This window comes from Sus scrofa, chromosome 6 (genome assembly GCF_054392235.1).
Source record: "Sus scrofa isolate SSC_HxYL_T2T_F1_AM1 chromosome 6, Sscrofa_HxYL_maternal_Yorkshire_Landrace_v2.0, whole genome shotgun sequence".
Taxonomy (NCBI): domain Eukaryota; kingdom Metazoa; phylum Chordata; class Mammalia; order Artiodactyla; family Suidae; genus Sus; species Sus scrofa.
The window spans coordinates 152,182,474-152,195,102 of NC_139388.1; the positions used below are offsets into that span (position 1 = coordinate 152,182,474).

At 45.8% G+C, this 12,629-nt stretch overlaps 1 protein-coding gene across 8 annotated transcripts in view; it reads right to left on the bottom strand.

Moving 5' to 3' along the window:
- Nucleotides 1-8,402: 8,402 nt before the first annotated feature.
- Nucleotides 8,403-12,629, bottom strand: part of CACHD1 (cache domain containing 1) — a 404,129-nt gene continuing 399,902 nt past the window's right edge. For all 8 annotated transcript variants that reach the window (XM_084964826.1, XM_084964829.1, XM_084964828.1 and 5 more), the window contains one exon: nt 8,403-10,136. In XM_084964826.1, the coding sequence (XP_084820952.1) occupies nt 9,898-10,136 (239 nt within the window). In that variant the 3' untranslated portion in view covers nt 8,403-9,897. The remainder of the gene's footprint in view (nt 10,137-12,629) is intronic.

Below are 12,629 nucleotides of genomic sequence, written 5' to 3' on the forward strand. Positions count from 1 at the left end.
CTCACTGAACATATTGGTCAGTTTCCTCGTGCTTGCAAGTTAGTGTTTCTGTCGAACAGATGTGGACAAGTGGAATTTCTGAGGCAGAAGGCATTAAAATTTTAAGATGTACCGAAGTATCTATACCAAATTACATACCCCACTGATACTTAGACGGCTATACAACTTCGACACTTGTACCAATTTATAAGTGCAAAAAAAACTTACCTCATTTCAATTTGTATTTCACTCATTCTAGAAAGGTTGAATATTCTTTTGGGGAGGGGGCGGGGGGGTGCCGTATCCGTGGCATGTGGAAGTCCCCCAGAAACAGGGATCCGGCCTGCACCACAGCAGTGACGCCTTAACTTGCTGAGCCATAAGGGGACTCCTCTTCTTCTTCTTTGCCTCCTTCCTCTCCTCTCCCCTTCTGCCCCCTCCTCCTCTTCTTCTCCTTTCTTCTCCTTTTTTTTTTTTATGGCCACACCCTCAGCATACAGACGTTCCCAGGCCAGGGACTTAATCTGGGCCACAGCTGTGACCTATGCCACAGTTACAGCAACAACACTGGATCCTTTAACTAACTGCTGTGATGGAACCCCACGCCTCTGCTGTGACCTGAGCTGCTGCAGTCAGGTTCTTAACCCACTGTGTTGTAGGGGGAACTCCTGAACATCTCTTCCAGGATGGGCTATTTATATTTTCTTTCACTGAAGAGGAACTCCTGGCCTAGTTTTTCCATTGGGTAATTTCTCTATGGTGTAATAGTTGTACCAGGTTATTATTAGTAATAGGTTAAATCTAATATATATTATTTTCAGTGCTAAGTCTTTGTCCATTTTATGTTTTTGCAATTCATTTTGTTATTTTTGTAGCATAGAGATTTTAAATGACACCAGTCTTTGAGTTATGACGTCTGCTTTTTTCAGGACCCATTTAAGAAAGTCTTCCTTGCACCAAGGGCCTAAGTACAGGGTTGGAGTTCCTTCTGATATTTTTAGAGCTGACAGGTTGATTACGATGTGCTTGTGAAGCATTGCGATAAGGCAATTCCAATCCCTTCCAATCTTTTAGCAAATTACCGTATTCCTAGCACATCAGGCACCTTCCATTTCAACTGTGTCGTCCACTCCAGTTCCAGTTTGGGGGTAATGGGGGAGGGGCCAAATAAAAAATAAGAATGGATCCCATTTTATTTTTGTTGTTGTTGTTCCTTTTAAAAACTCTTTTAAATTTTGGTCAGAAAAAAAAGTTTATTCACTCAGCAAATATCTCTAAATGCCTGGTAGAGCTGGGGACCAGGATGCAGCACAAAAAAAGCAAGATGCCTGGGACTGTGCAGAACTCAGTCTGTGGGGAAGGCAGGCAGACATAAAACAGTATGAGCAGAGAGGAGACATCTAGCAGACGGTGCCAGATGTCAGCTGAGGTCACACGGTGCCTGGAGATTTCAATAAAATTAGCTTGGAGCTTTTATCCCAGGTCCAGTAGAAAGTCCAATGCCCTTCCCAAGGTTTCTGTGAATTGCTCAGGGCTCCCGTGGCCTATGGCTCTGAGTTTTTGCTCCCTGCAGCTGTTTGGCTTGTCTCTCTCTCTCTTTTTTGTTTTTGTTTTTTGTTTTTGGTCTTTTTGTCTTTTTTAGGGCCACACCCAAGGTATATGGAGGTTCCCAGGCTAGGGGTCTAATCGGAGCTGTAGCCGCTGGCCTACTCCAGAGCCATAGCAACACCAGATCTGAGCCTTGTCTGCAACCTACACCACAGTTCACGGCCACGCTGGATCCTTAACCCACTGAGCGAGGCCAGGGATCAAACCTGCAACCTCATGGTTCCTAGTCGGATTCATTTCCGCTGCGCCATAACAGGAACTCCGTGTTTGGCTTGTCTCTTGGCCCCCATCTCTCCTCTTCTCTTCGCTCTGTCCTGGTCTGTCAGAACTTGGTTTTTTCCCACTCAAGGCTTGTGTTTCTGAAACGCCAGTGAAGCTGTGGGGAGATGCAGGTGTACGTGTGACAGCCAGACAAAGTGAAACCCAGCGTTCCTTTAGCTCCCGGCCACCTGCAGCCCAGGGCATCTTTCACGGGTCGCCTTTCTCTCCGGGTCTCAGAGCCTTTGCATTTGGTGGCCTTTTTCTACTTCAAGACCCTCCATACATCTCCCAACCCCTTGTTTTCCAATCTCTGCAGAAGCTCCTTTTCCCCCACTTCATCATGCAGATCAATTTCACACAATAGAGTCTCACTTTTTGCTGCCGCAGAGAAAAAACTGGAAGAGGCTTCAGAGTTTCAGTTTTTCTTTTACTTTTTTCCCCCCTCTGTAAGTGGAAGGGGTCAGGATAAAGACTTTTTTTTTTTTTTCCCTGCATCTGTGGCATGTGGCATCCAGGTCAGGGATAGAACCTGGGTCACTGCAGTGACAATGCCAACTCCTTAACTCACTGCACCACAAGGGAACTCAACCGGTCTAAAGATGGATTTTCCCACTGAGAAGGATTATGCTACCCTCTCCATTAGCAGGCAGAAGCAACCATTGTGTGTTTGAGGTTTAAATCACCTTTTTTTCTGCCCAACAGAGGAACGCAGCAGTGGAAGTGAATGCCACATGGGTAGTCACTGAGGGAGGGGCACTGGAGCTGAGATGGGAAGGAGGGCCAGTGGCTATCTAGACGAGGGATGGGATTGGGAGGGGTGGTCTTGAAGAGAAAATATCCTGGGCAGTATGAGCAGCACATGCAAAGGCCCTGAGGTAGATGAGAGGAAGGCTTATTCAAGAAATTAAGAGAAGACCCAAGGAATAAAGAGGCTGGGGGTCAAACAGGATTTGGGTGACTTTGTCCTAAGGGGAGCAAGTGGAGGCAATGGCAAAACATAAAACATGTAAAGCAAGTAAGTAACAGGTGTTAATTTTACATTTTAAAAAAGATTGCTCTCTCGCATTGAGTTAGGACTTTGCATTCGCAAGGATGGCTATAATAAAAAAAGTAAAATAAATGTTGGCAAGGAAGGAGAAAGATTGGAACTCGCACACACCCACACGTCGCTGGTGGGGATGGAAAATGATGCCACTCTAGAAAACAGTCTGGAAGTTCATCAAAATGTTCCACATAAAATGACCATACACCCAAGTGATTCAACTCCTATGCAGACACCCAAAGGAAGGGAACACTGGTGCTCAAACGAATACTTGTACACAAATACTCAAAGCAGAACTATCCACAACTGTCAAAAGATGGCAACAACCCCAATGTCCATCAAATGATGAAAGGATAAACAAAATGTGGCATAGCCATACAGTGGAGTAGGTATTATTCAGCCATAAAAAGGAATCAAGTCCTGATACATACTGCAATCCCGGGGGTGAACCTTAGAAACATACTGAGTAAAAAAAGCCAGATATAAAAGGTCACCTGTATTTATATGAAAAGTTCAAATTCGGTAGATCCAAAGACAGAGAGATTGGTGAAAGGAAAAAGAGGGAAATGGGAGTGATTGCTTGATGGGTGCAGAGTGACCCTTTGGGGTGCAAAAACGTTTTGGGATCAGAGAACGGTGATGATCACACCACACTCTGAAGGTACCGATGCCACTGAACTGTATCCTTGGAAATGGTTGCTTTCATGGGATGTGAAATTTAACTCAATAAAAATAAGACTACTCAGACCTCCACACAGAGAGTGAAGCGGAGGGGTGGAGAATGGAGATGGGAGAACCGTGGGGAAGCTGCTGTAGGGTCCAGGTGAGAGAGGACAGCAGCCTGGAGTCGGGACCCCAGGACCATTGGTGTTGGAACTGCCTAGAAACATCTATGTGGCGACTCACAGGCGAGTGGACAGGGGACCAGGTTTGCAGGAAAAGAGAGGGAGCCCTGAGGGCACAGCCCTGGGAGGAGGCGGGTGTCTATAGCTATAGCTGAAGTCCCAGCGAAGGATGAGCTCTTTGGGGGAGGGGCTGTCGCAAGGAGGCAGGGGGGCAGCCGGGGTGAGGGCTGGAGGAAACACTACTGTTTTGAAGTGTTGGTCCAGACAGAGGACCCCCTCACGGTAATCTCAGGGGAAAGCAAGATTCGGGATGGTTTACGTTTGGAGGATAAGCGGCCACTGACTGGGGAAGTGGAACAGAAGATGCGCATATTTGATGCAAGTAGTTGCAGAGAATAAGGAGCGGCCCTGGAAGGAGGAGGTGTGTTCCTTCCTCTGAGAACAGAGAAGGAGGATGAGATCTGAGAATCATTTGGATGTAAAGGTGTAAAAGCTGTAGGACTTTTTTTTTTTTAATTTTTTTTTTTTTTTCTTTTCTAGGGCCGAACCCGCAGCATATGGAGGTTCCCAGGCTAGGGGTCGAATCGCAGTTGAAGCCACCGGTCTACACCAGAGCCACAGCAACTTGGGATCCAAGCCGTGTCTGCGACCTACACCACAGCTCCCGGCAATGCTGGATTCGTAACCCACTGAGCGAGGCCAGGGATCGAACCTGCAACCTCATGGATCCTAGCCGGATTCGTTAACCACTGGGCCACGACGGGAACTCCTGTAGGACTTCTATTGAAACCTGAGGGTAGAATATATGACTGCTACCCAGTGGCTGTGGCAGGACAGCGTGCAGGGCTGGAGAATGTGGAAACGTTTTGGAGCAGATCCTCGGGAGAATGTATCAGAGAGTAAACTGGGTCTGGATGAAAGATTGCCAAGGGCCCCTGAAAGTCAAGAGCATTGCCTTTGTTGGGGAGCCAAGCTTCTTGTTATATAATTTTTTTTTTCCCCAAAGCACTAGGCCAAAGTAAGAACGAAGGCAGTAATCCTGGTGGGTATATTGTTACATAAAACACTTTAATCAAGCAGCACCCAGAAATAGAATGGGAATAGTGTGAAAGAAATACAAGAAGTCCTAGGAGACTAGGATTAGGAGAAGTAGGATTTGAAAACCTTCCATATGTAAGTTTTTTCTTCAAAGAAATGCTGTTTAAAACCATATTGCACATCGGATAAATAGTGATATATATAAACTAGCCAACAGGAATTACCTTTGCTCTTAGCTATGCATAGATGTTAAAAGTTATTATAATAGTATATAGGTAGCATTTTAAAGGCCTATATACAGATAGAGAAAGACAATTTTATTTTATTTCATTTTTTTGGTTTTTAGGGCCACAGCATACGGAAATTCCCAGGCTAGGGGTCAAATCAGAGCTGCAGCTGCTGGGCTACACCACAGCTATAGTAATGCAGGATCTGAGCCATGTCTTTGACTTATAGCACAGCCCACGGCAATGCCAGATCCTTAACCCACTAAGCAAGGCCAGGGATCAAACCCACATCCTCATGGATACCAGTTGGGGTCATTACCCCTGAGCCACAATGGGAACTCCAAGGCTAATATTTAATCTTTTTTTGTGTGTGTCTTTTTGCCGTTTCTGGGGCTGCTCCGTCGGCGTATGGAGGTTCCCAGGCTAGGGGTCTAATTGGAGCTCTAGCCACCGTCCTACGCCAGAGCCACAGTGACATGGGATCCGAGCCACGTCTGCGACCTACACCACAGTTCATGGCAACGCCGGATCCTTAACCCACTGAGAAGGCCAGGGATCGAACCTGCAACCTCATGGTTCCTAGTCAGATTTGTTAACCACTGAGCCACGATGGGAACTCCCAAGGCTAATATGCAAAAATCAAACACCTAAAGTAGAAAGATGGTTGCCATTGACCAGGGCTGGGGTGGGGAGGTGGGGGACTAGAGAGAGGGCAGGAAAAAGGTACAAACTTTCAGCTATAAGACAAGGCCTGACGATCTCTTAGATAATATGGTGATCATACCCAACCACCACAACTGAAATTTGTTAAGGGAGTAGAATTTAAATGTTCTTACCTTCACCTCTCCATTCCTGTGTACTCAGCTCCGAGGGCAGGGTCTGGTGTGTGGCAGGAGCCTGGTGAATATTTGTTGAATGAAGGAAAAACTGGAGAGGAGTCTAGGAACCCGCTGAGAGGCCACTGATTCAGTGGGATCTACAGAGGGCTTGGAGATCAGTCACGAAAAAGGAAAGGGATGGATGAATGCCAGTGATGCTGTTTGCTCAAAGACTCTGGACTTGGCGATTGACTCGATGTGGAATGAGAGGGTGGTGAGTCCCAGGCAGTTCTGAACCTGGGTCAGAGCCCCAGGCCGCCTTGCTGTCGCTTCAAAACTCTACCATCCCAACCTAGTCTGAAGAGGGGGCTGAGGACAGAAGCTGAAGGCACTCATGCTCAAACAAGGCAGATACGACCCTTGAAGGCATGGAAAGTGATGCTTGGGGGAGGAAAAGAAATCAGCTATTAACAAAGTTTATAGCCTCCAACACTGCAACAGATTTTACCCTCTGGCACTTAATTCCTTGTTAGGGTGAATTTTGATTAAATCAAATTTTTCCTTTTAGGAGGGGGACAATAGTGAAAATTTAAAAAGGTTAAGGAACACTGAATTAAGGGATGAAGAGGCTCTAATGAGCAGGCTAGGACTGAAGAGGGAGGTTGGAGGAAAACCAGAAAAGTCTCAGATGTGTATACACCTACATGTATTGATACACACTCACCTGGGCTATTCAACAGACCGTCTTGCCCGGCTGTAAGTAACAATCACGGAAACAAATCTTTCAACTTTTTTTTGCTGAAAAATTAGAAAAAGACTCTGAATATGGTACAGTATTTCAGCCAGGGACGTCACCACTCTTCTGTTCACAGAGGACACAGATGAGCCCAGGCTGATCTGTTGGATGATTCTACCAGAGAGACATTTAAAAAATGCAGTCATTAGGGCAGGCCACTGCCACGGAAAAATGAGCTCATGTGATCTTACAGGCCTTCTTTCCACATATCGGTCAGTGTAGCAGGCCAACTAAACCTGTCTGAATAAAGCTGACCAAGTTTTCCAAATAGAGGTATTAATAAGGCTTCGTTGGGCATTCAAATTAATCAAGAAGTACAGGAAGAAAAGTTAACACAAGTTTTCCAAAATATCTAAAACAAGTGTATCCAAAAGGGGATACATCTGACATGAGAACTAGTGTGAATCTGAAGAACCCTCATATGAGTTGGGGATACAAATAGGAAATTTCCTTGTCTAGTTGTATTAAGTGACCTGGAACATCCTTAGCTTTTTTTTTTTTTTGTCTTTTTAGGGCTGCACCTGCAGCATATGGAGGTTCCCAGGCTTGGGGTCAAACCGGAGCTGTAGCTGCTGGCTTACACCAACAGCCACGCCAGATTCAAGCCGAGTCTTCGACCTACACCACAGCTCATGGCAATGCCAGATCCTTAACCTACTGAGCGAGGCCAGGGATCAAACCTGCATCCTCATGGGTTCCAGGCAGAATTCGTTTACACTGAGCCACACCGGGAACTGCTCTTTAGCTCTTGATATTTGTCTGCACTGATAAGCAATGTTGGCTGCAGGTGCCAATATTAGGCACCGTGATAAAGTTTCCAAAACTATCTTTTTCCCTTTATACAACAAGAACACAGAAAACAAATATGTAAACATCATTATACGCAGTGCTTGGGGGAAGAGGACCAAAGGTAACTCAGAAGATCAAAACTCTAGAGTTCCCACTGGGGTGCAGTGGGTGAAGAATCCAACGGCAGCGGCTTGGGTCACTGTGGAGGTGCAGGTTCAATCCCTGGCCTGGGGCAGTGGTTTCAGGATCTGGTGTTGCCACAGATGTGGTGTAGATCACAGCTGCAGCTTGAATTTAATCCCTGGCCCAGGAACTTCCACATGCTACAAGAGCGGAGAAAAAAAAAAAAAAAAAAAATCAAAAGTTTCACCCAAACTGCACAAACCTGTGTGTCTTCTTCTCCGGAAACTGCAAAACTTGGTTATGTTCTTCTTTAGGTATAAGCATTCAACTTCTTTCCCCGAAAGTTCTGGATGGGGAGAGATTCTTATCACTAAAGACACAGAATACGTCTCTCTCACTGTCTTTGAGTAGGCTGTCCGTATTTTATTTTCTAAGCTCTAAGTTTTGGGATTCAAAAGCACCAAGTTCCCCTCTATCAAGAGTCTAGTGTCCTAACACAAAGGTTCTCACCTCTAGAAAGACCCCAGTATTCCATGGAGAAGTGTCATCTCCTGGGAAGACAGGGAAGTCACTCATTCCCTCCGACAGTAAGAGAACAGTCATTTCTTTATTATTCACGACAGGGATTTAGATGCTCGGCAAGGGGGAGTTAGGGTCCACACATTTTATTTGCTTCTCGTTTTATCCCATAATAGTCTTAAACATCTTTGCCTCTTCAAGACGGTCAGAAAGCCCCTGAAGGTGACTGCAGCGTTGAAAGGAGGCTTCCTTTTGGTCTGGCAACTGACCTGCTAGTTGGTTCCACTACAAAGTGAATGTAATTTGCGTTGGAATCGAAGAAGTGGTCCATGAACAAATCACTCTCGCCACTAAAACTGTCCATTCATACAGTTTTATTTCACTAGACTGCAATTTTATACACAGTATGAAGAGGTTTCCTGATAGCACACATATAGTTTACTTTCTGTACGGCTGAAGAACCAATTTTTTTTTTTTTTTTTTTTTTTTACTTTACATTATATCGTAATACCCTATCATTAAAACATCAGTGAATTTTTTCCAACTACATATAAACGGAGATTTACCACACACGGTGCAAGAATATCTTTATAACATATTTGGATCACGAAATGTGAATCTAAAATACATCACTGTAATTAGAACACTACTTTAAAGTTACAATGCCCCATGTTCTACTAGCCAGATTTGATTCACCTCGGTATACATCACAAAGCAGTTTGGTGGGTATCTTCTTGGACAACTGGCAGCAGCTTTTAACTAGGATCTCAAAAGAAATCTTTGATTAAGAATCAGAATTTTGAATTTGACAAACTTCTTCCTTTCTGTGTTCAATAGTCCCGGAATCAAAGTGGGACATTTTAAAATTTATAGTCTCTAAAACAAGGACCATAAGCCAAGCCTCCCTTAGTTGAGAGGCTGGGGTTCTACGAAACCTAAGAAAAGCACTGTATGATGGGAAATGGGAATGAGTTAAAAAGAAATGTAACATTTCTTTAAAAGCTAGATTCCTCTGCCCCTCCCCGCCTCTGTCAAACACAGAGAAAGAATACTGAATTGCAAATCCAGATGTGTAGTTCCATGACATGACGTTCTAAAGCAAATGTATGTAAACAAATCAGAAAGACAGATTTCTTCATTTTCCCCTTTTGTGGAGCGAGGCAGTGGGATGGTATCAGTTAAATAAGAAAGAGAACTCCTTAACACTTCATTACACACAAAACAGCTAGGGACGATTTCTCATGTGTTTCCTTGTCTTTCCCCCAAAGTTTGAGAGTGTTTGAAAGTTCAATAAATAGTAGAAAAATAATCCTTTACTTAGAAATTTTGAGATGCATCGTTTAGAGCGTAGCGCGAGTTCCATAGCAACCGTGGTATCCAGGTACCGCTCAGAAACCAAGGGAAGCCTTGCAAGCGCGCACTGCGCTCGGGATGTGCCACGTTCCCAGTGTCTGGTGGAGCAGATTGTTCTCTCTTCCAGCTAGGGAGAGCCAAATGTTTCTGGCTCCTCGGAACATTCCTCTGGCTCAGCTTGACGAAAGGTTCCCAATGCTGCATTTATAGGTTTCGTCTCTGTTTAGAGGTCTGCCTTCTGTTCATTCCGCTGGTATCTTGGTGGGTTTATTCACCAGACGTGTTTCCCCTCCGTTTCAGAACCACCCTCGCACCCTCACCGATGTGATAGGGCCGTGGTTCCTCTCGTGTCGGGATGTGCCAACGGGCAGGAAGATGAGTGACACCGCTCTGGACACCGCGCAAACCCAAGGGGCTCTCCTGGATGGTAGGCTGGCTCTGTTTCCCGCTAGGACATTCGGGAGCTCCCAGATCCCACCTTTCAGATGGGGGTGCGGGGTCAGCATTCCGCGTCCACAGTGTGTACGGTCACGGCCGCCTGCAGGTGGTGGCTGTGGTGCAGCGTGGGGTGGTGCAGGCGGTAGTGGTGGAACTTGTGACTGAGGAGGGCGGCGGTCTGAGGCGGGGTGTCCAGCTCCAAGTCCTCGTCGTGGTTTCCCACGTCCACCCCGGCCGACAAAGGGTCGTTGGTGCACGGGGGGTTTTCACTGTCTTCCTGGGGGCTCATGGTGCTGTAACCTAGAGAGCGAACACAACAAACAAGCGGCTGAGAGCTGCCAGGTGCGGGGAGGTGTCACCTCAGAGGTGGGGACACTGGGAAGAGCTCCTCCCTCCTGCTACGGAAGCGCCACGGTCTGCAAGCCGTCAGCAGACGCCGAAGGGACTCTTTAAAAAGAGATCTTTGGCGCACCATTGTCTGAAAACTACTCCACGATAAACACATAGTCACGTGATCGTTTTGACACTATAAACAAAAACCCATCCCCCACGCCAACAAAACAAAAACGAAACGCACCCCAATCCTTTCCGATCCGTAGATCACCACAACGGACACATGGGGAAATATCCTGTGCTACTTTTCCCTGAGATAAGATGATGGCTATCTTTTACTTTAGAGGAAATTAAAAAAAAAAAAAAAAAAAAAAAAAAAAGGCACTGCAACATGCCTCAATGTATTGCCACAGTAAGAACAAAAACAGCTGTCACCATCATCTGCACCTGCGCCAAGGCAGGCACTGATGTCCTGTCCGTTTTAACATCCGTTTTACAGGTGAGGGAGACGATGATCAGAGAGGTTAAGGAACTAGCCTGAGTTCCAGTGCCTAACAGAACGCTAACGCCACACACGCCCGGAGCAATGAGCAAAGGAATCAGCTATTCTCTGTGTAAGCTGGCTCACTGTATTTAAAGATTAATTTCTTTTAGTATTCTAAGTAATACATATTTCAAAAGAAAATGCCCTTGCTGATCAAAGGATTCCATTCCAAGAGCCTTGGCGTGTTTTTAAATATTGCAAAAAAAAAAAAAAAAAATCCCCTTTAAGAATTTTGAGAAGTGACAGCTCATTAATATTTCTGCTGCATCTATAGTTAGCATCAATCAGCACTCACCCATGGGTAGTGCTGGTCACATCTGTGGCTGCAAAACTGATGTGCTTGCATGCTGCCGAGCAGGAATAGTTTGTGGCTGAAAACGCATGCTTCATGCAAACATGAGAAAGGTGATTCTCTGTCTCAATGAAATGCTGCTCAATGACAGAATTCTCTCAGTCTAACTCAACAAATATTTATGGGGCATCTACTATGCATAAGACACCGAGCTGGGCACTGCAAGAGACGAGATGAAAACTCAATCCCAGCACAAGAAGCTCAGAAACCAGTGCTCGAGAAATAAAATAAAGACAAGCATAGTTCACGTCAATGATTCATTTATCAAAGTCCATCACAAGGCTGAAAGGAGAGAGTATGAATGCGAATGAGGGATGTCTCTTTTCCTTAAGGATTTCCCCACCAGGAGTTCCCATTGTGGCTCAGTGGTTAACGAATCTGACTAGGAACCATGAGGTTGCAGGTTCGATCCCTGGCCTTGCTCAGTGGGTTAAGGATCTGACATTGCCGTGAGCTGTGAAGTAGGTCACGGGCGCGGCTCGGATCCAGCGTTGCTGTGGCTCTGGCATAGGCTGGAGGCTACAGCTCCGATTCGACCCCTCGCCTGGGAACCTCCATATGCCGCGGGAGTGGCCCAAGAAATGGCAAAAAGACAAAAAAAAAACAAAAAAAAAGGATTTCCCCACTAAGAGACACATACTTACAAAGTGAGGTTACTCTCGCGCAGATAATGCTACTTGCTAGAATGGAGGTCAAAATCCAGCACAGAATCCCCTAATTCTGGCTAGGGGACAGGGAAAGCTTCCCAGAAGAACTCAAACTTTAGTTGGGCTTAAACAGATGAATAGGAGTTTGGTTAAGGGGATAGGAGCAAGGCAACAGATGAACATGACTAAGATGTGTAGAAACACAAGGCTGTTCCTATACTGCTGGGATGAGTGCCAGCAGGTAGCTGGGGATGCGGGCAGGTGGAAGGCAGAAAGGTGAGTTCAAGTCAGATTATAAAGGCGATACCCAAGCATAGAAAATGGGGAGACAATACAAAATTTGGGGCAGACCAGAAAAAATATAGCATGATAATTTATAAATATATATATATATTTATTGGCTGCACCTGTGGCATGCAAAGTTTCCAGGTCAGGGATCGAAGCCGCGCCATGGAAGTGACAACTCCAAATCCTTAGCCATCAGGCCACCAAGGAACTCATTTCTGTATTTTAAGAAGAGTTCTGGTGGCAGTTTGGAGGGCGACTACAAAGGAAAGAGAGGGAAGCAGTTGGAAAGTTATCCCAACAGCTCAGAGGAGAGACAGGGAATTAAAACTACGGGATAGGTGAGACATCTCGGGGGTGGGAACGATAAGAGGTGGTCAGCAATTTGGATGCGGGGGGCTTGAGAGTAAGGGGTGGTTAAGGAGGCTGCAACTCAGAGTCAGGATGAGGGAGACTTGGAGATCCCGAGTCTCAGGGAAGGAAAGGAATCCTGCTTTGGCACGTGTTGATTTTGAAAGTGTATGTGTAACACGTGGAGATACCCAGCCAGAAAGGCACACCAGCTGTAAGTCAGGGCAGAGGAGGGGGAGTCTCTGGTTGTGTGGCTGTTATTACTGAGTGCCCTCATGGTG